We start from the raw sequence: 21,909 nt of genomic DNA on the forward strand, positions 1-21,909 counted from the left end.
TGAACTTGGTGTCCAGACCCTGCAATGCTATTGTAACAGGCAAGCCACTGCCCACCCCAACTGCTCCTAACCCTATGATTTCACTAGGCAGCGTATAACTTCAAAGCAGCAGGAAGGTGGTCTCTATCTGCTTTCCACTTCCCAGACCTCCCTAGTTCACCTAACTGGCAGAATATAAATTATATCTAGACTCCTAGTTGCAAAGGAGTCTGAGAAATGTGGTTTCAAATTTTCTGGTCACTACAGTACAAGGAGAAGTTTAAGGTGGACGCTGAGGGCCAAACCACCATATATATTGGTGAGAAAAAATATTGAATATTCAAAATAAATATTCCAAAGATTTTCTAAATGCTTCTGGCTTAACGTTTGTTTAATGAAATTTAAAAAAAGTCTTAGGTACCTGAAGATTATGGGCATGTTCACAAGTGCCAAGAGTCCTCTTAACCATCCACAAGCTTACTTTTCTCCACCACTATCACCATTGCAGAGTTCAGGGGGTTTCTCATCCGTTGGGAGATTAGATCCGAAAAAGAATGATCCATTTTCATTCTTTCCATTTTTTTCAATTATAGAAACAATACAAGCATTGTTTGTCTGAAAAATATAGTAAAAATACCTCTAATCCTATGTCACTATCACAATAACCACTTCACTCTTTTCCTCTGCATATTTACATCTTTGTGAATGTAATGTTCATAGAATTTTGTTTTGTTTTTTCACATAACATTGCATCATAATTATTTCCCATGTCGTTGCGTAGCCACAATTTTAATGGCCCCATAATATTTCATGAATACAGGTATCATAATTTGCTCAGCCAATGTTCTCTAGTTGAACATTTTGGTTGTTTCCAATTATTTATTACTATGAATAATGCTTTGAAGAGCGTCATGCATATTCAGACAGTTGTGTCACATTCCCTGAAGTGGGACGATGAGTTAATATGTACTGGTTAAAGGGTATCCATTTTTACACGAGTATCAACAGGTTTTGACCAACGTTTCTTCAAAATCACCTCTGGCAAAAGCAATTACTAAATTGTTCTCCAGCAATTACTAAATACAGAGCGTGTTTCTACCTAGCCCATCCTTAGCACCGGTCTTGGGAGCAACTTTTGGCAGCTACCAAAATTGGGGAAATGGTGCCCTTGGCTATGAAGACTCTATTGACATCACTGAATCTCAAATCCCAGAGAGCTGCCTGGGTTGTTATGACCCAAATCTTGGGACCAGGGTGAGGCCAAAGAGGGTGTGCAGCATCTTCAGGGTCTCCTGCACCTTTTCATATCTCAAGGCACAGCTTTTCTGACCAGAGAAGCCTTCTTTGGATAAGGTGCAGTAAAAGTTGATCAGCTCCAGCCAAATCTTAAGCCCAGAACATGCACATTTAGATGTGCAGATGCCATGCTTTCAGGGAGCCTTAGATAAACAGGCAGGTTACTCCCCTACTTTTTGATTACTCCCCCTTCCCCCAGATGGAGAAAGACAATATTATTTAGGTTAAAATAAAACAGTCTGGGTTACACTTTATTTAAGAAGATAGCTTGGGATGAGTTTAAGATCGAGAAGACCAGAGTCTTTAAAGATAGGCAGATGCAATCCTGCACGATTTCACTCTCTTGGCCACTTTGCACCCTACTGTGAGACCAGGCTTCTAAAGTCCCTCCAGCCCCAGGAAAACGTGCTGAAGGCGCCTACTCAGAAGGGCTCCATCCTGGTGACTACTTATTGCCCGGTCCAGGGCAGGGTGGATTTAGCCTCTTGGTGAGAATAAGGAGGCACAAGTTTTGCTCTATGTATTATGTGTTTTCAGTGAGACAGAAAAATTCGAGTAAGTGGCCGTTCTCCTCAACGAAGCAGCCTGGCACAGCATCTTGAGTTTTCACTTTGTTCCCTCCACGGGACATGCTCTCGAGCTGCACAAAAGGAGGTGCACCCCTCATATCGCGCAGTGGGTCCTCAATTCTAGAATTCCACTCCACCTCCACGTGTGCCTCCACCCCTCCCCTCCTCCAGCCACCATAACTGCTCCATAAATGACATTCGCAGCAACTTCCCCCCTCCAGGCCTGAGGAATGCCAAAGCTTGCTGAGCAATACTGTTTGCAAAATCCCCGGCTCTGGGGGCAGATTTTCCGCTGCTCCGAATCTCCCTCCAGCCTCAAGCATTGCCCAATCCCTACGGTCCGGCTGACCCTCCCCAGCGACTGCCCCAAACCAGGCAGCACCACCCCAACAGGAGGTAAGACAACTTCCCGGGACACCCCAACGTCTCCTTTCGCCCCCATCCGGTAGCTTGGAAATTTGCACTGGGCAGTGACGTCACACTGGGAGGCGGGTCCCCACTGTCCCGCACACCAATGGTGCGGCCGCGGCCGGCCTCTACTTTCCCAGTGATTGGTGCCCCTCTGCTCCACCCCAGCCCGCCATGGCGTCAGGCGCCGCAGCACCCGGGAGGTGGTTCCCACTTTAAAGAAGTGAAGTTTTTCGCCCCCTCCCCCTCCCCGCCCGCCTCCTGCAGCCTCCCGCGCCCAGCGGAGCCGGCGGATGGAGCTACGCTGCGGCGGCGTAGGGAGCCAGGCTGGAGGGCGCAGGATGGATGGGGACAGCCGAGATGGCGGCGGCGGCGGCGGCTGCAAGGACGCCGGGTCGGAGGACTATGAGAACCTGCCGACCAGCGTCTCCTTATCCATCCACATGACAGCCGGAGCGATGGCCGGGATCCTGGAGCACTCGGTCATGTACCCGGTAGACTCAGTGAAGGTGAGGCGCGAGGGGACTTTAGGGACGGAGCGAGCGGAGAGGAGAGCGCGCGCGCGTGCGTTTGCATCCCGCGCAGGAGCAGCCTGGATGCAGCTCTCCGAAACCGCGCTCTCCTCGGGGCCGCGGCGCCCCGGGTCTCCTGGGTCTCACCGGGAGTTGGCGCGCGTAGCCGGGGCGCCGAGGAGCGCGCTGCGCAGCTCCTTCCGCTGTGCGCCTGGGCCCTGGGGGCACCCCCCGCGCCCACGAGGGTGCCCCAGCCGGCGCCCCGCTCCGCCGCTCCCGCCGAGTTCCCGGCCCGGGCTGCTGGCGGCGCTGCGGCCGGCGAGGAGGAGTGGCGAGCGCCGCTGGCCTCGGTGGTGGCGGCGGGGTTCCCGAGGGAGGCGGCCAGTGCAGCTTTGCACAGTCTTACCACTGTCTGGCCACGCGATCGGAGAGTTTGCGGTCCCGGGTCGTTGCGGCTCCAGCTGGCGCTCCCGGTGTCCAAGCCGTGGCGAGCGGCGTCCGCCGGCCGGTGCCGGGTGGCCGAGGCTGCCCACACGTGCGCTGTCCCGGAGGGACCCGCCGCCGGGAGCGCTAACCACGCTCGCGCCGAGGAACGTGTCCCCGGTCCGGCCGGCCGGCCCGGCCACCCGCCCTCCGGCTGTCGAGCCGCTGAGAGGCAGTAAGACTTGCAGTGACATTTGCCTTCTCATTTTGTTGCAGGGAGGCGGGCAGGCAGGGAGAGCGTGTGCTATACAGCCTTTCTTACGGTTTGTGTAATAGAGGGTCAGTTGGCCCGGTACTTCCCGGGTAGTTTTAAATGCATTTCTGTAAGGAGGCAGTTTTAGCCAGGCGGATTTTGCCTGAGTTGACCTCAGTCAGCCTGTTCAGGATACCGAATGGCTAGGGGATAGAGTGCTGAGGGGGAATAATACTAGTACTGACACATCGCACTTTTGTGGGCAGAACTCATCTAAAACACACAGCAACCCTGGGGATTAACAGATGAAGGAACCGTGGCACAGAGAGGTGAACAGATTAGGCTGCCCGGGCTCATGAGCCACTGTATCCTCCGACTCCAGCCTCAGTGTGTTTTGGGAGATTTGGGGACCTCTCCGGGTGGCAGTTATCTTGGAAGGCAGGCCCTGCAGAGTTCCCCAGTTAGCATCTGTATCTTGTTGCTGATGCTGGCCCCATGTGAGTGGCGTGAAGGCCAGAATGTCTAATGCAGAGGGTTTTCCCTGCCCTGGGCAGCTCTCAGAGCTGGCAGTCAGGGGCTGGACAGACACGGGTCCAGAGAGAAGACCATGGGCATTGGCAGTAAGGTGAGCCCAAGTCTTATATTGTGCTGCTGGGACTGAGCCATCACCCCTTCTCTCCCTCCGACATCCCAGTGGGGAATTAAGGGAATGGTCCTTGCCTGCCACGGTTACAGAGGCCACAGGGAGATCTTGTCTTTTAGGTTTCCGAAGCTGCTCCAGGAAAGACCCTGGACAGATACCAGGTGGCATTTGTGTAGGAAAGAATCCCTCACATGTAATAACATTCCCCATGTTTGAAGTTGTTGTCTCAGGGGCCTTGGACAGAGTGTGGGAAAGTTAGGAGCAGGGAGATGTTATTTGAGCAGGCACCAGACCCACTGGGTCGTGGAGATGAATGTTCCAAGGACCTGTACCACTTCTGAGGCCCTTGGCCTCTGCTGTGAGTTTGGTTCAGGGCATCATTTTAGCTTATCTTTAGGATTAGGAATAGTCAGTCGTGCCTTTTGAGCTCCCTGTGACACTCTGAAGAGGCATTAATCTCACGTGTTTAAATGTTGTGATCTGTGTTTAGTTTCCTCCCTGCCCCTCCTTCTGCCCCATGGACGCTGGTCTGTTTTGATCCATTTGTCACTGTGTACTTAGTATTACTTTCCGTAGCGGTTGGTTTTCACCTGTGACCAGGTTAACGTGGTGTGTATGATCGAAGGAGCTGGTCTTACTGTCCTAGGCAAGTCATTCTGTGGGGCTTGACTGTAAAATGAAGGCTTGGGTTAACTAACCAGGAAGGTTTTCTTGGTTCTGCGATTATAATCCTAGCTCTGAATAATGACCCTTAGGGGTTCTTCTGGTTTTGAGCATGCAGGTTTGGCTTTAAAGCCCCTCTTGTTTTTTGGCTACAACTTTCTTGGATTACTCTTTTCACTTTGCAGCAGGGATGAAAGGCACAGAGTTAAGTGGTATGAGCCCCGCTGTGTGACCCCAGTGAGGCTGTGGCAGAGTGCCAACGTGTGCCAAGACCAGCATGGTTGTCATGTGTCCAACATGAGATATGCTTCAGTCACGGGAATGCTCTACTTGGGGAGACCTTCACTGTGTTCTTCTTAAATATTTGGGAAGATGAAGACTGTGAGTAATTGAATCAGGAGCCCTGGGCTGGGGTTCAAGCCCGGCCCCTAACTTGTTTCATGCCTTAGGCACTGTTCTGTGTCTTAGTTTTGTCACTAGTAAAACGGAGGCTGTGGACCAGTTCAGCATTTCCCATTTTTAACCTGTCCCCCTTTCTATGAACACAGAACACTCGTCCTCTTTTTTTTTTTTTTTTTTTTTGTGGTACACGGGCCTCTCATGGTTGTGGCCTCTCCCGTTGCGGAGCACGGGCTCCGGACGCGCAGGCTCAGCGGCCATGGCTCACGGGCCCAGCCGCTCCGCGGTATGTGGGATCTTCCCGGACCGGGGCACGAACCCGTGTCCCCTGCATCGGCAGGCGGACTCTCAACCACTGCGCCACCAGCGAAGCCCCCACTCGTCCTCTTTACGTTCTTGAAATTTCAAAAAGTTATTACACCTGAAGCCAAATCAATGTAAGTTGTATCTTGAAAGGGAAAAAAAAAGTTTTCTTTGATTTTATAAGGCACACAGTTTTAACCTGTTCTTGTAAAGTTCAGTGAGAGTGTTGGATGGGCCTGCTTTTTCCAGTTTTTCTCTCCTAGATAGTGTGAACCATGGTGCTCAGGGGTGGTCACTTTCATTTCTGAGCCCAGCGAGCTGTTAGGTTGGGTCATTAAGTGCAAATAGGTCAGCCTTGCTAATGCTTCCCACTGTAACATTACATACATTTTCCCATGAAGTCCCATCCCCCCCACCATGTCACCTTAATGATCTGCATTTTTCAAACTGGGTGGTGACCCATCAGTGGGAGCAACATTTTTTTTTTAATTAATTAATTTTGGGCTGTATTGGGCCTTCGTTGCTGCGTGTGGGCTTTCTCTAGTTGCTGTGAGCGGGGGCTACTCTTCGTTGCGGTACACAGGCTTCTCGTTGCGGTGGCTTCTCTTGTTGCGCAGCATGGGCTCTAGGCGTGCGGGCTTCAGTCGTTGCGGCACATGGGCTTCAGTAGTTGTGGCTCGCGGGCTCTAGAGCGCAGGCTCAGTAGTTGTGGCGCATGGGCTTAGTTGCTCTGAGGCATGTGGGATCTTCGCGGACCAGGGCTCCAACCGGTGTCCCGTGCATTGGCAGGCGGATTCTTAACCACTGCGCCACCGGGGAAGTCCCGGGAGCAACATTTTTAAAAAGCCAGATTGGTGCGAGTACAAAACACGGGCACGTGTGGCATGCGGTAAGGAGCAGTGTCGCTCCATGAAATTCTGCTTGGGTGTGTGTGTGTGTGTGTTCCCTGAGTGGCTGTGTAAAGTGCACTTCTGGCTGGGGATTATGGACAAAAACGTCTGAAAAACACTGAACCTCATAATCACTAGTGCCTCTTGAGCTCCAGCAGTCAACAGCCTGTGATTATTAAGTGGGTGTTTGGAAGACTTTGGGCAACTTTTCTCCTCTTTCCTGTGTCTTCCTCTGTCACTTGTCCCCGCGCTGGTGGCATATGAGTACTCACTCATCCATAAAGGGCCAGGCTGCTGGGACCCCGTACTGGTCCCAGGGGAGCGAGCGAGGGGCCTCCGTAGGGCTCTCGCCAAAGGGTAGCCACGACTTGCTCCTTTCCAACTGGGGCTTTGCAGCCCCTCTACCGTGAGCCTCTCCCTGGTGCTCCAGAGGGGCCAGTGGCGTGGTCGCCTAGACCAGCACTTGGGGTGGATGTGAGAACCCCTGATCGGGAGCGCTCAGGGCTGTGGGGAGAATGCCAGGTGGGTGGAGGAGGAAATTCCAACCAGATTAGGCACACGCTCGCAGACCATGCTGAGTCCTGCGGTGGCGAAAGCCGGGGCAGAAGGAAACAGGAAAGATTTGAAGCGAGGGAACTTCCGCTGACCCTTTCACAGCCCTTCTCTTGTTTTGCTCGTCAGGGAAACTCAGTCCTCAAGCTCTGCTGGGGGAAGCCCTCCTTCCCCGCCAGGGTGCAGCCCGATGGCAGGGCACTGACTGCCGGCCGAGTGGGTTAAGGCTCAGCCTTCTCTCTAGGAGCTGGTGGCTGCCAGGCCAGTTAGAAACCTCGCTTGGCCTTGGGGGTTTCTGTCGCCGGCCCTGCTGAGCTCCGAGCAGCAGCAGCGAGCCAGGCAGGTGCCAGGAGGCTCTGCATTCCTCCACTTCTGACTTTGCTCATCCTTCCTGGTCCCAGCAGTGCAAGCTGACTGCTAGGGTCCTCTGGGGAGGTGGGGGGCAGGGGGCGAAGGCAGCTGCCAGTGTCCCTCCCACCCACTCCAGTGCTTTCGAAACCAAGTACCGTCCAGTAGATGCCATTCTGCTTCGAAAGGGCGTGAAATCCCAAATTGCTCTCGTTCTTGCAACAAAATTATAGTGATCTTTCCTGTCTCCTAGAGATCCCGCCCCTCCCTTCTTTTCCGTCCTCCTTCAGCGGGAGGCGCTTTTCTAAAAGGTGGATTTCGGAGTGGCGTGGAGTCCAGCGAGGAGTCCTCTTGAACTTCTGTCTGGTTGTCTGTGTCATGAACACCCAGGCCGCGTGCTGATGCCCAGGGCTGGGGTCTGCTGGAGGAGTGGGAAAGGGATCTCAGGCGGTCCCAGATCAGCACTTGGTCCCCATGTGGCCACTTTCCGGCCGGCTGCGGGCCCCCTCTGCCCAGAAGTGGGGGAGAGGGAGGCTAGAGCAAAGGGCTTGGAGGGGAGCCCCTAGGATTATAGGGGCAGTTGGCAGTCAAGGCGGCCTCAGCTTTTTAACAGCGGGAGGCACTTGGGGCTAATTGGGGGGATTCAATTACATTGTTTAAGCCATACAGGGGTGTGCACATGAAGTGGGGGGGCGTGTCATGTGGAAGGGAGGGCGTGGCTCTGTGGAGTAGGCCTTCCATAGTTTCCTGGTTTCCGTTGGGCACCTTTTAGCCATCTGTGGCCCTTTCATTGAAGAGGACTTTTGTCCCACCGCTCTTGGGGGCGGTGACCAATCTCCAGACTTGAGTCCCACTTTTCTTCTTTTACAGGCTTGGGTTCTGGACCCCTTCTGACTTTCCCTGACCCACTGGATGAACTGGCTTGCTTGTGTTCAAGGAAGCCTTTGGTAGTCCCTCTTGAACCCCAGAACTGGCTCTTTTCATATCTCCCCTGGTACCCAAGGGGTACTTTCCTTCTCAGAGAGTTTTCTTTTTGTTTTTAATCTTCATTAAGTTCTGCTTCTCCGACAGTCTGCCCTCCCCTCCCAGCCTCCACCTGGAATGTTTGCTGCCGTCCTTTTTCATAGGAGGCTTGCATCCGATCACTGTCTCTTTAACTGCAAACCTGCCCTCAAGCTCCTTCTGAGCCACAGTTTCTCACCCTCAGAGAACTATCTTGGGGCAATTCAGGTCCCAGTCTTGGACTTAACCGGTTGGGCAGGACACTTAGCTTTTCTGAGGTCTAGTTCTCTTATCTGTGAAATGCAGACACAAATTTTCTTCCTGCTTTTTCTCACCTGAACCAACTTTCCATTGCTTCCTTCTTCCCTTGTTTTCCCGTCGGAACCCATGGAAGTTCCGTGTAACAGTCTCCCTTACATCTTCACTGAGTTTTCCTTCCTCCTGCCGGTGCTCTTCTCCTGAGACCCCCACTTCCCTGAAGCCTCTCAAGAAAAGATGGTTCCCATCGCCTCAAACCACATGCCTTGGGGCTGCTGCCCTCTGGCTGTTCATCACCCCCCTTATCAACTGCTCCTTCCCCTTTGAGGCTCCCGCCATCCACTTCCACCAGTGTCCATCCCTCTTCTCTCTCTGTCCCCACTCACCTCCTGCTCTACTGGGATGGCAGGATGGGTAGGGGCGGGGGCCCCTGAGCCTGACTGCATGGCCTAGGTCCTGCTTCCCACTTGGGTGTGACCTGGGGCAAGTTTCTTCATCCACCTCTGTGCCCAGTTTCCCCACCTGTAAAAAAAAGGACAAGATGGTACTGATGTCCCAGGTGGCTGTGAGCGTTGAGTCCTTACTGCGCTTATCAGAACCTGCCGTGTATAAGTGTCCCCTAGGTGGGAGCTCTCAGGTTCATCATGGTCATCATCAATGACGTGATCCAGTCGCTTTCCCTCGTTCTCTGAATGTTGGCGTCTGGCTCATAGACCGCTCCTCTACCCTGAATCCCATCATCATCCTGAGACTGTCCCCTCTTGGCCACCACCCAACGAACACCCAAATCTCTCCATTCTTTATGTTGCTCAGATCGAGGGCTATTACCTCCACGGGGCCTTGTCCTGACCCAGAACCTTTCCGCCTCTGAAATCGTGCGTTCAGACGTCTCATAGCCTGGCCACAGCTTTCTCATGGTCACACTGTGCTAGGGCTCCTGTCTCTTCTCTCTCTCCTCTGAGCGCATCCCTGGCTTCCTCAGCCCATCCCTGCAGCCACTCCCGGGCCCGCAGTTTCTCTGCCTTTGGTCCTTCCAACGCTGGCCTGCCCACACCTAATCCCTAACAACCCACCACCCGCTGGGCAGCCGAGCCCTTCGGGAGAAACCCACACTGCTGCCCCGTGTGCCAGGCCTCTGCGGCCCCCAGCAGACCCCACTCCTCCAGCAGACCCCAGCCCTGGGCATCAGCACGCGGCCTGGGTGTTCATGACACAGACAACCAGACAGAAGTTCAAGAGGACTCCTCGCTGGACTCCATGCCACTCCGAAATCCACCTTTTAGAAAAGCGCCTCCCGCTGAAGGAGGACGGAAAAGAAGGGAGGGGCGGGATCTCTAGGAGACAGGAAAGATCACTATAATTTTGTTGCAAGAACGAGAGCAATTTGGGATTTCACGCCCTTTCGAAGCAGAATGGCGTCTACTGTCCTTTCCCGTGTTCTGGTCAGTCTGCTTTTGTCCTCCTCAGCAGCTGCTTCAGAGCATCTTGCTTCTCGGACCCCCACCCCTCCACTTCTCTCAGCCTCAGTGTGGCATCTCGCTCCCTGTTTATAGAGGAACCAGGCCCCCAGTCAGGCTCTCCTGTGACAGTCCTTCCAACTAGCCTGCCGTCTCCCGCCCCTCCCTCCTCCTATCTTAAGGTAAGAGGGTCCTTCCTTCCTCTAAGGGGAATCAGCGGGGGAAGGGTGATAGGTAGGGACCACCCCATACACCTGGATTTGAATCCTGGCTCTCCACCTGGGCCACCTTACTTGGCCTCTCTAAGCTCAGTTTCCTTGTCTGCAGAGTGTGGATGTGAATCCCAAGACCTACCTTACAGGGTTGTTGAAAGAATTAAGTGGGGTGACATACGTGAAGCTCTTGCTTATTGAAGTTCTCAATAAAGGTCATGGGGGTAGTTATTTTGGTCAGCTGTCTCATGAGTAACCCGGTTCCAGTATCCTTAGCACACCCCCACCCAGCCCCACCCCACCATGGGTTCCTTCTTAGAAGTATTTCTACGTCCAGTCCGTACTTCTCCCATCTTCAATAACGAACCAACCCCAGGCAGCTCACCTTGAGCCCACGTGCCCTTAAAATAACAAATGTTAGAGAAGGATGGTTGACATTCAGTCTCTCCCTCCTCCCCTTGTCACCCCCCAGGCCTCTCTGGGTTTTTGTGCCCGTCGCTCTGCTGGCACTAGGGTGCCAGTGATTGCCTGGCCTAATAAATGCAGCCATCGTTTTCCTGGCCCCTCCGACGACAGGCAGCCTGCTGGTCTTCCTCAGAATTCTGCCCTCTACCTTCTTTTCTTTCCTCGGGACACGTCTCCATTTCTGCTTGGGTCCTGGTAACTCGCAGGTGGCATCTCTGTGTCTCTGGTCCGGACTCTCTAGGAGCTAGATAAACAGTTGCCTTGAAGACATGTCCATTTGGCTGTCTTGGTGTCCATCATGGAATGTCCTGCCCTCCCCTCTGGCCTGCCCTTTGGCCTGGGCCCCCTCCCTCAGAAAATTGGGGATGGTCTTCAGCTTTTCCCCCACCTCTGCCCCCTTTCCCCTTCTCCCCGTATGCTTCCAAGACCTGTCCCCTCCTGCATCTGTAATACCTCTTAGTTTGTTTTCTTCTCCCTCCTACTGCTTCTACCTTGGTTCAGGGGACTCAGCAGCTGTCGCCTTTACACGGCAGACTTCCCTGATCACGGAGTCACAGTTGAACAAACCCTCCCCTCCACGCACCCACACTTCCCTATTGCCCGGCCCTGCTTTTTCTCCACAGCATGTGTTACCTTATAACACACAATACTGTTAATTCATACTTATTTATTTATTTATTTTCCTGGCCGTGCCACCCAGCCTGTGGAATCTTAGTTCCCTGACCAGGGATCGAACCTGTGCCCCCTGCAATGGAAGTGCAGAGTCTTAACCACTGGACTGCCAAGGAATTCCCTCATATTTATTATTTATACTGTTTACTATTTTCTTCATATTTGTAATGTTATTTACATTGTTTATGGTCTCCCTCCATTGGAATGTCAGCTCCCAGTGGGCAAGAATGTTTTACTCCTTCGTTCTCTGGTGTGTTCCTATTGCCAGAAGCAGTACCCGGCACACAGTAGGTGCTCAGTTAAGTATTGATATTTGTTGAATGAATTCCCACAAATCCTTCCTAGCTAGTCCTGCACACTCCCAGTTTTCTCTCCTTAAATAGGGAAGAGTAGCAATACCCATCCTGCCCACCTTTCAGATCTACTTACTGGATCTTGGAAGAAAGTGCAGCCAGGTTTGCAGTGAACACAGTTGAAAAAGCATAAAGCTCTCTGCAGGTGCCAGGCCGTGGTATTTATTATCAAACCAGGATCGTGTTAAAGGGGTAAGTTTAGCCGATTGGAATGGAAAGTCCAGCCTGTTCTCCACGGTGCTGCAGAGCCTGCAAGGGGCCTGAGGGGGTAGAGGGGCAGCCCATTGTCTCAGTTCACATCCACTGGTGTCTCCCCCCAACCTGACACTCCCCTAGCTGTCCCCGTTGCCTTCAGAATAAAACCTGGACTACCTCGCATGGCATGCAAAGACCTAGACCTTCTCCCCCTCTGACTTAGCCACCGGGGATACGTAAAGGTTTTCTGTGACTCTTGGTTGAATGAATCAGTTGTTTTAAAAAAGATGTGGGGGAAAAAGCGCTTTAAAACCTGCTATGAAACAAATGCTAGTTTTTGTTTTGCTGAGCGTTTGGAATCTCTGCTGTATCTTGGTCACAAAGAGACTTTCTCAGCCCTTTTGCCTGTCCCTTTCTTGTGGTAGAACCCATAAGCCTCAGTGAAACCCTGATGAGGCTAGGAATTCATCTGGCCAGCCACTTCATTCATTCCACACTTAACTGAGGCCCCTCCTACCCCGGGCAACAAAAATAAGTCCTGGCCCCTATTTCCAGAGGCCGCTCCCTATAGTTAGACCCTGAGCTTAGGTGATGGGACCGGCTGGCTCCCTTTGAGGAGATGAATGGCCCAACTTGATATCTGCTTTCAGATGGGCATGAGGGCTAGGGTGTGGAGTCTGGAGGGCCCAGGCTGCCATCTTGAAGGTCTGGAGTCAGATTGGGAGTGTCACTGGGATGTCTTTGCCTGGCATTCTTGCATCGGCTCCTGTCCCCGTGGGAGACACTGGCCCTCAGTTGTACTGTTCCTCCGTGCCCCCCCACCCCCATCTTCTTCCTCACCTCTGCGGTTGTTAGTCATTCTGGAAGCTGAAATTGGTTCCCAGAAGGTACCTTTGAGAATCCCCTCACCGTACCCTCCCAGTAATCCCAGACTGCCGGGAAGGGCCGTTGTCTGGTCACTAAGAGGTGTTTTGGTTTCACATTCGTGCTTTCTCTCTGAAGAGAAAACAAAACATGTTGAAATAGAGAGAAATCCCAGCAGCAGCGTGGTTGAAGCAAGAGTTGCATAACAGGTTTAAGAAATGTCTGGCCACCGTGGATCAGGTGAAGGGACTGCCGCTTCGTGTCATGGAGAGGACGTCCTCTGAGGCCAGCGGCCTCCGGATTCATCACACACATCCTGCGAGAGACTCAGAAAGCCACGGTACCATGAGGTCCGGTGGCAAAAGCCCCTGATGGATCTCTCATTGTAGCGACAGCCTTTGTTCCCTGGAGATGCTGCCGTGGGCAGGGGCTGGGAAGGGGGGCGTGTCTGTCAGACTGGTGCTGGTGTTGAAGCCCCTAGAAAGGGCACTGAACTAGGAGGGGTTGGGGCTGGCCCCGTGAATTTAAGTCCCAGTCCTGCCATGCGCCAGCTTTGAAACCTGGACGAGTCATTTCTCTGGGCCAGTGTCTCCTTGTCTCATGGACTGCTATTAGTCACCTAGACTAACATCGTCTGTTTACCTACTTGACAGGACTGTTGAGAAGCTCAGGTGGGATCATGTTTGCGGGCGGCTTTTGTAAACCTTGACAGGCCCAGCTAATGACAGATCATATCAGAGGCAATATGCTTAATGATTAAGAGCCCTTCAAGTTAACAGCGCGGGCTCTGGGGCTAGACTCCCTAGGCTGGTGCCTGGACAAGTTACTGAAAACTCTCTGTGCCTTATTTTTCTCATCTGTGAAATGGGGATAAAATAGTACTCACCTCAGCGTGTTGCTGTGAGAATTATGATACACCTAGAGTGTTAAGAAGAGCGTCAGGGACGTGGAAAGCACTCCTTTAATATTAGCTCGTAATATCATTTCTGAAAGGGTTATTTCTTGAATGCCTGGTTATGCTTGTATGTTGCTATTGTAATTGTATATTACAGTATTTTTGTATCATTTCAACCTATATTCTGTCCCTTGATCCTCCTAGATCTCCTTTTTTTTTTTTTTTTTTTTTTTTTTTTTGCGGTACGCGGGCCTCTCACTGTTGTGACCTCTCCCGTTGCGGAGCACAGGCTCCGGACGCGCAGGCTCAGCGGCCATGGCTCACGGGCCAGCCGCTCCGCGGCACGTGGGATCTTCCCGGACCGGGGCACGAACCCGTGTCCCCTGCATCGGCAGGCGGACTCTCAACCGCTGCACCACCAGGGAAGCCCTTAGCTCTCCTTTGAAGATAGGAAAAGGCATGTGCAGTTTCTCATTTCATAGATGAGAAAACTGAGCTTCAGAACAATAACATGCCCTGAAACTTGGGCCTCTTTCTGCTGTACCAGAGTTGAGGAAAGGAATCAGGTAGGAGCAAGCAAGTGAGGTGCTGGGGTGCAGACTCAGATGTTAATGATGGCAGAGCCCTTGAGCTGGGTTCTGAGAGGAGGTGATGGGGCCTCAGCTGCATTCTTGGGAGGGAGGAATTGGAGTTGAGGGAACACCAGCAGGAAATCAAAGTGTGGCATGGAACACGGGGCTCTAATGTATAGGTAGGAGTTCCTGGGTCAAGTACTCTAGTATGCAGGGCAAGCGGATGATGACAAATGGTTATTGCCATAGGATATTTTTGGCTCTGTCTGGCTTCTCTCTCTCGAGCAAGTTGCAGCTCTCATTTCAGCAGTGTGTCAATGTTGGACTCAATATAGTAATTTGAATTTGGACTGGCCTGAGGATTCCTTTCCAGAACACAGCCGGAAAATGACCTGTTGGGAAGAGCATTACCTCATAGTTCATCGGTCTGCTAGGGCTGCAGTGTCCTCATCTTAAATAGGGCAGAGTAACAATGCCTGTCGTGCCTCCGTTTCAGGTCTACTTAATACATCTAGTAAGAAAATACAGCCCGGTTTGCAGTGAACAAACCTTTATACCATTTAAAAAGTATAAAGCTCTCTGCAGGTGCCAGGTTGTGGTATTTATTATCAAACTGGGATCCTGTTAAAGGGGTAGGGTTAGCTCGTTGGAATGGAAAATACAGGCTCTGGTTCCAGCCACTGCAGGATTTGCTACAGCTGCATGGCCTTGGGCACTTAACCTCTCTCCTTACACACAGTGTCTCCCATCTGTTGAATAAAGACCAGGGTGGCCGGCTGCTGCCACCTCTTTAGCTGGGTAATGACGAAGAGCCAATTATACTCTGGGGCGTGCTCAGAAATACATTTAAAATTGATGATGTAGGACCAGTGACGAGCGGGGCCGCATACGGCTGGCTACGGTGATTAAGGCCAGTGATTAAGGCCGACTTCAGGGAGTGAGGGCCCCGTTCATCTCCGTGGGGTTATCGCCTTAGAGGCTCCATTTCACTTTTCAGGTGAGTCTGCCTCTTTGAGTGGCAGGCGTGTGAGGCTGGGGACCAGGGAAGGTGGCTGATCACCCTGAAGTGTGTCTCTGTGTGTCTGTTGATGCTCTTACCTACCTTGGTCCCTCCCATCTCTGTTTGCCTTGGTTGTTCATGGCCACTGACCGTGAAAAGTAAGAGAGGAAGGAGGTAGGACACAGATGCCTTTGTCTCGGGGTCCCTGGTCCTCCTTTCCTCGCACTGCCGACACGGAGGGTTTTGCTTGCTCATTGCTTTGCCCTGGGCCTGACAGCCAGTGTGGAGGGTGGAGGTGGAGAGTGGGCACTGGCAGCCCGCAGGAAGCTTGCTGGCTGGCTTGCTGGGGATGGGAACATGCAGGGCCCTGCCTCTGGCTTGCAGTGGGGTACTCTGCTCCCCTGGAATAGAGGTGGTCCCATGGGTGTCCTGGGGCTGTCTCCAGCCTGGATTAAAGGAGTGGGTGGTTGGCAGATGATCAAATCTAAGAAGTCAGAGGGGAGAAACGGGGGGAAGACTTTCTTTTTTTAAAGTATTTATTTATTTATTTATTTATTCATTCATTCATTCATGCTGCACCGGCTCTTCCTTGCGGCACACAGGATCTTCCTTGCGGCATGCGGGATCTTTTAGTTGCAGCATGCGGACTCTTAGTTGTGACATTCATGCAGGATCTAGTTCCCCGACCAGGGATCGAACCCAGGCCTCCTGCACTGGGAGTGCAGAGTCTTACCCACTGGGCTGCTGGGGAAGTCCCGGGAAGCCTTTCTAAAGGAAAGAGGATGCTGGTGTGTGTGTACTTGAGTGTGAGGGTGGAAGGACGAACCTGGGGTGTGTCATTGACTATAGAACCAAGTCTCCTTCCTTAGTCACTCTTTCCACGGCTCGTTTGCTAAATGTTGGCTTGCATTAGCATGATTCATAGAAACATCTCTACCGAGAAAGAGTTAAAAGGCATTTGTAAAAGTGCAGCTTCATCCCCTGGACTTCATTGAATAACCAAATTAATTCAGGCGTGGGAGCATGTGGGTGGGACCACATGTGCTGGGCACTGGGAGCTGGGGGGCTCGACACCTCCGAGGTCACCCCACAGCAGTCCCCCGTCCGCCAGGAGGACAGAGCTATCAATGAATCATTTCCGGAGGGGGCGATGAGCCTCTTCTCATGGAAACCGAACCTCAGGAGCAGTCAGGAAAGGGCCCCTCGAAGAAATAATGTCTCAACATATCTGTATCTAGACTGAAGGAGAAGGAGATGTTAGAACAGGGCTGTACGATTCCCTGTCCCCTAGAATGTCATGGCCTGTCCCCAAGGTACCCCTCCCCTGACACTCTGATTTTGGGCTTCTGCTCTGAGCCGTCTGTCTGATCACAGAATCAGCTGAGAAAGTTTTTGTGGTTTGGGGTCACACTGGGGCCTCCACGTGGGACCTGCCCCGCATTCTGAAATTCTTCTTCTCTCCCCACCCTGTTCTGAAATTTTAGTTCACTGTTTCGCCTCCGAGTGACTGCCCGGTGGCATCCAGGAGGCCCAGCCTCGTCCCTGGATGAGAACTTTCACTGCAGAGCTGAGGACCAGAGGAGGGTGAAAACCCAGAAGAAGGGAGGAAAGCTGTCATGTCAAAGGCATTTCTGCTCATAATTGGTTCGTAATTGATGGGTGACATGACTGGCAAACGCCAGCTGGAGCAGCAGCCGGACAAGTGGCTAAAAATTAAATAGTCACGTGACTTGTCGAGGTTTAGGGTTTGCCTGAGTAACCTTTTCGGCCCAGGTCACTGTTTGTAGGGTGACCTGAGAGACATGACACACAGTGTCGGTGACCACTTTGCTTTCTGAAGGACAGAGGTTGACCTGGAGCCCCATACAGGGCCCTGTTCTTGACACTCAGATTCCTATCTCATTCCTTGTCACTTTTTTTTTTTTTTTTTTTTTTTGCGGTACGCGGGCCTCTCACTGTTGTGACCTCTCCCGTTGCGGAGCACAGGCTCCAGACGCGCAGGCTCAGCGGCCATGGCTCACGGGCCTAGACGCTCTGCGGCATCTTCCCGGACCGGGGCACGACCTGCATTGACAGGCGGACTCTCAACCACTGCGCCACCAGGGAAGCCCTCCTTGTCACTCTTAATTTAAAGGCAGCTGAATAGCTGGACATTTATCTCCTGCCCTCTCTTTCCTTTGAGCCCTTCTCTCTCCGGTGGGTCCTCCTATAAATGCAGAGGGTTCAGTTCCTGGGGCTTATCCATCAACCTCCAGTGATTCTGATAAAGGCTGGAAGCTGGACTCTTGAGGCTTTTCCTCCTGGTGCCTGTACTAGTCCAGGTTTAGACAGAAGCTCCTGGATCTCACAGCTTCTAAAATCTGAGTCCTGCTTCTCCAAAACACTGGTCCAGTGACATGGGCAAGAGCCAGCCGACCCCAAGGCCAGCCCTCCCTTTCTGTGTCTGCGGATTCCCGTGGCACAGGAGGTCTTTGTTACTAAATCTTCTGGGTGTTTTGAAGGAGGACGTGTGTGGGCCTTTTTCAGTGTCGATAGACAATGCTGAGCTGTTCTCCAGGAGAAACAGTCGGGATAGAAGCAAAGGATTGATCTGGTGGACGTTACGCCACAGAAAATGCCCCGTTGGGATAGGAGTTGTCAGTGAAAGGGTTAAAAATCTAAAATATGAAAGAGAGACTAGAGAGTTCTCTTTTTACACTAAAAATTGTTTTTCCTTAAATCTTGGCTTCTCAGGCAATCATTGAATTAATGAACGTGTATTTATGCCAGGAAGCGTGAAGCGTTAAATTTATTTCAAAAATGACTAAAGATTTATAGTTAGTCCTTAGAGTACTGAGAATATCCCCATCATTAACTCAGACAGAGAAAGACATATATCATATGATGTCACTTACATGTGGAATCTAAAAAAATAACACAAATGAACTTATTTACAAAACAGAAACAGACTCATAGACGTAGAAAGCAGATTTACAGTTACCAAAGGGGAAAGGGGGTGGGGGAGGGATAAATTAGGAGTTTGGGATTAACAGCTGCACACTGCTGTATATAAAACAGATAAACAACAAGGACCTACTGTATAGCACAGGGAACTATATTCAATATCTTGTAATAACCTATAATGGAAAAGAATCTGAAAAAGAATTGTGTGTGGGGGTGTGTGTGTGTGGGGGGGTGTATCTATCTGAATCACTTTGCTGTACACCTGAAACTAACACAAAGTTGTAAATCAACTATAGTTCAATTTTTTTAAATACATAAAGCAAGGGCTTCCCTGGTGGCGCAGTGGTTGAGTCCGCCTGCCGATGCAAGGGACACGGGTTCGTGCCCCGGTCCGGGAAGATCCCACGTGCCGCGGAGCGGCTGGGACCGTGAGCCATGGCCGCTGAGCCTGCGTGTCCGGAGCCTGTGCTCCGCAACGGGAGAGGCCACAAGAGTGAGAGGCCCGCGTACAGCAAAAAAAAAAAAAAAAAATACATAAAGCAAGATGATTTAAATCAGCTTTAGAAATGACTTTTCATTGTAAAAACAATAGAATAACAATGAGGAATACATGGACAAGTTAGAGTGACTCCTAGTTCCTTCTTTGCCTCCAAAAAAGTCTTTCAAGTTTCAGAAGGAGGTAGAGAAGGAGTTAACACTGCAGTTTGTCACAATGGGGTCTGTGTGGGTACAGTTTTAGGTGTTTCTGTTTATCCTTGGAATTAGCACTGTTCCCTCCACAGGCTCCTGAGATTGGGCCGGACAGTGGTGCTTCCCCTGACCTGGGGTAAGAATTCTCATTTTAACCTTCCCGTGAATGTCTCTTCCAAGGTTCTTTTGAATTTTCTGATAATCTAATCACAAGAAAGTTTCTGAAATTCTCTTTCAGACCCTAAAAAATGAAAGTTAACTACAAAGCTGGGCTTTTACTAGAAGTTGCTTTTAAGTTGGAAACAGATTTCTGATCCTCTCTGAGTTTAAGGGACAGGAAGAAGCTTTGTCAGCCCAGAACTTGAACGTGGAGGGCAGGGGGATGATATGAGGAGAATCAAGGCGAAACGGATTCTTTCTCTGGATACACACACAGAACGTTTAATTTCCATTTTAGGGTGAGTTACAATTAGCTCCTGATGACCAAAAGCCCACCAACTGAGTGACCCTGGGAAAACACGTCACTTAATCTGAGTCTCAGTTTCTTCATCTGTGGAATGGCAAGATGGAACTAAAACTATATGGTTTCTTAGGAAGCTTCCCGTTCTAAAATTTCCACTCCTTATTTGCACGGGCTGTATAACTCTGGGCACTGTCTTTTGACTTGGAATGTAACATATAGACTTGCAAGCACTTCTGCTTGAAGGAGGAAGCTAGGAAGACCACCCCTGCCCACGGCCCCCAGCTCTGGAATTCTCCCAGGGCTAGAATGCCCAAGGAGGAAAAGAGCTAGATGCCCAGCTACCATTTGGGGCCCCTGTTTCCCAGAGTACCTGCCGAGAAATGATCATTTATTTAAATTACTTGAAACCTCCAACTGCAGCACTGAAAGACTGCAAACGATTCATTCACACTATTCCAGAAATGCTGAATGGCCACAGCCCCACCCTAGAAGCAAGGAGAGCCTTGTAGCAGATGCTTCTGGAAGGCTCTGTTTATAGCTCTCTGAGTCCTTCCTGCCGAGGACCTTTCATGAGCTCACTACCAGGAAGCTGAGTCATCGAGGGGTCAGCCGGCATGGCCACGGTCACCCAGCATTGCCACATTGAGAGGCTTGCCGCAGCCATTCCCCGCACGGTGATGGGAACCCCATCACTCCTCACGGCTTGTGAGGTCGGGACCAAAGAGACTGAAACATCCCATGGAGGGTCAAAGGACTGTCCTCTTTTCAGGGCTCCACTTGGGCTCTGTGCTGTGCTCCTGGTACCCAGCTGGCTGCAATGACAACACCTTTCTTGGGGCCTCTGTTCACATCCCACCTGCCACTACCCGTGCCCCCAGGTGGTCCCCTTCTCCCATGCTTCACCTGCATGGCTCCCCCCAGGCTTCCGGTCCCTGCTTCGAAGTCACTTCCAGAACCCCGCCCCAAATCTAAACTAGGATCCCTGCCTTTACTGTCTCAGCACCTTCACCTTCTCCCTTGCTTCAGGACATTTAGAGTTTGAAAGTTTTTATTTGTATGACTTAAAAAAAAAAACTTATATATTTATTTATTTGGCTGCACCGGGTCTTTAGTTGCAACACGTGGGATCTTCGTGGGATCTTCATTGAGGCGTGCGGGAGCTTTTTTTTGTTTTTTAGTTGCAACATGCAGGATCTTTAGTTGCGACATGTGGGCTCTTAGTTGCAGCATGCAGGATCTAGTTCCCTGATCAGGGATCGAACCCGGGCCCCCTGCGTTGGAAGCGCGGAATTTTCACCGCTGGACCACCAGGGAAGTCCCTATTTGTATGAGTTTTGGTTTGCTCTTCCCCTCGCCTACTAGACTCTAACCTCCTTGAAGGCAAGGACTTGCTGCCTGCCCCATCATCCCCAGCACCCCCTAGCAGCGCCCTGTTTATGTCGTAGGGAGAATTTGTTGGTCGAATGACCCAGTTTTACCAATGTGAGACTCCTGCGGTCTGGCCCCTCACTCTCATCCCCGGCACCCATCTGCTTCTCTCCCCCTGGAAACCCTTCTCATCAGTTGACTTTGGTTTAAATCATACACTGGAGCTCTGTTTCCAGGATGAGGGTTTTCAACGGCATGAAATCTCACCCAGGATTGAAGGTTTCTGCCATTCTCTTAGGCATCCAGGGAAACTTACAAATAGCTCCCCCAAAACTTAGGAAATAATTTATACGTGCAAAAAGTCGTATTACACGTGCAAGTGGATTTTGGAGGCTGAGAGGCGAGTCTTCAGGATGCTACCTTTGGTGTCTTTCCCCTGAGACCCTTAGAACATCGAGCCTGGTGTTTCTGGTGTTTTGTCATCTTTCTCTGTTATTGTCTGGTATATGAAGGGAGCAGAAGAACATCCCCTCCAGCTGTGGCCTGGCCCCGCCTACACGTAAATCACCCAGCATTTTGGAGATGATCTGACAGCAGCATTTGTGGGAAATCTGGCTTCGGGAACATCTGGGACATTTACCCAGGGCCCATGCTTAGCCCTCTAGTGTTCCCTGAACTCTGGAGCCTGGCTCTCCTAGGGCTTATATCCTGGGCTCTTATCCTGTGTGTTAGATCCCAGCAAATGTGAGATGCGTCACGCTGTGGGACATAGATCCTCAGTAAGCAGATAGATAGCTGTTTGGGGAGGAGAGTATATCTGGGGCTTAACGTGCCTGCTTTGTGTACGTCTGTGGATGAAATGCAGCGTACCTCTGAGTCCTTGACTATCGTTATGGAGTGTCAAAGCACAGTGCTGGGGTGCTGAGATCACAACAGATGAGGCTGCCCCTTCCTTCGTGTTTCTGTCAGACTTTAATGGGAGACAGGCATGCAGACGCATCACCTGATATAAGTAGAGGAATGAGCAAGAGAAGGCTGGTGACAGGGCAGCTTTGAAAAGGCTTTTTTTCCTGTGGATAACAGGCTCATAGTGGGGCTTGCTTTAGAAGGTATGGCTTCTCTGGCGGGCGTGGAAGCCAGTCTTGCAGAAGCTGGCAGGACCGCACTTGGCTTGGGAACCGTGCACGGGACTCGCGAGGTGCCTGGCTCCCTGAGCCTGTCCAGGGTGGATCCAGGAGGGCTGTCACCCACAGCTCCCTGGC

General features: G+C 51.5%; 1 protein-coding gene across 1 annotated transcript in view; it reads left to right on the forward strand.

Moving 5' to 3' along the window:
• Positions 1–2,436: 2,436 nt before the first annotated feature.
• Positions 2,437–21,909, forward strand: part of SLC25A37 (solute carrier family 25 member 37) — a 43,608-nt gene continuing 24,135 nt past the window's right edge. Inside the window, exon 1 of the mRNA XM_082657128.1 lies at positions 2,437–2,761. Coding sequence (XP_082513254.1) covers positions 2,546–2,761 — 216 coding nt within the window. The 5' untranslated portion in view covers positions 2,437–2,545. The remainder of the gene's footprint in view (positions 2,762–21,909) is intronic.

Source organism: Grampus griseus, assembly GCF_964374135.1.
Source record: "Grampus griseus genome assembly, chromosome: 6".
Classification (NCBI taxonomy): Eukaryota; Metazoa; Chordata; class Mammalia; order Artiodactyla; family Delphinidae; genus Grampus; species Grampus griseus.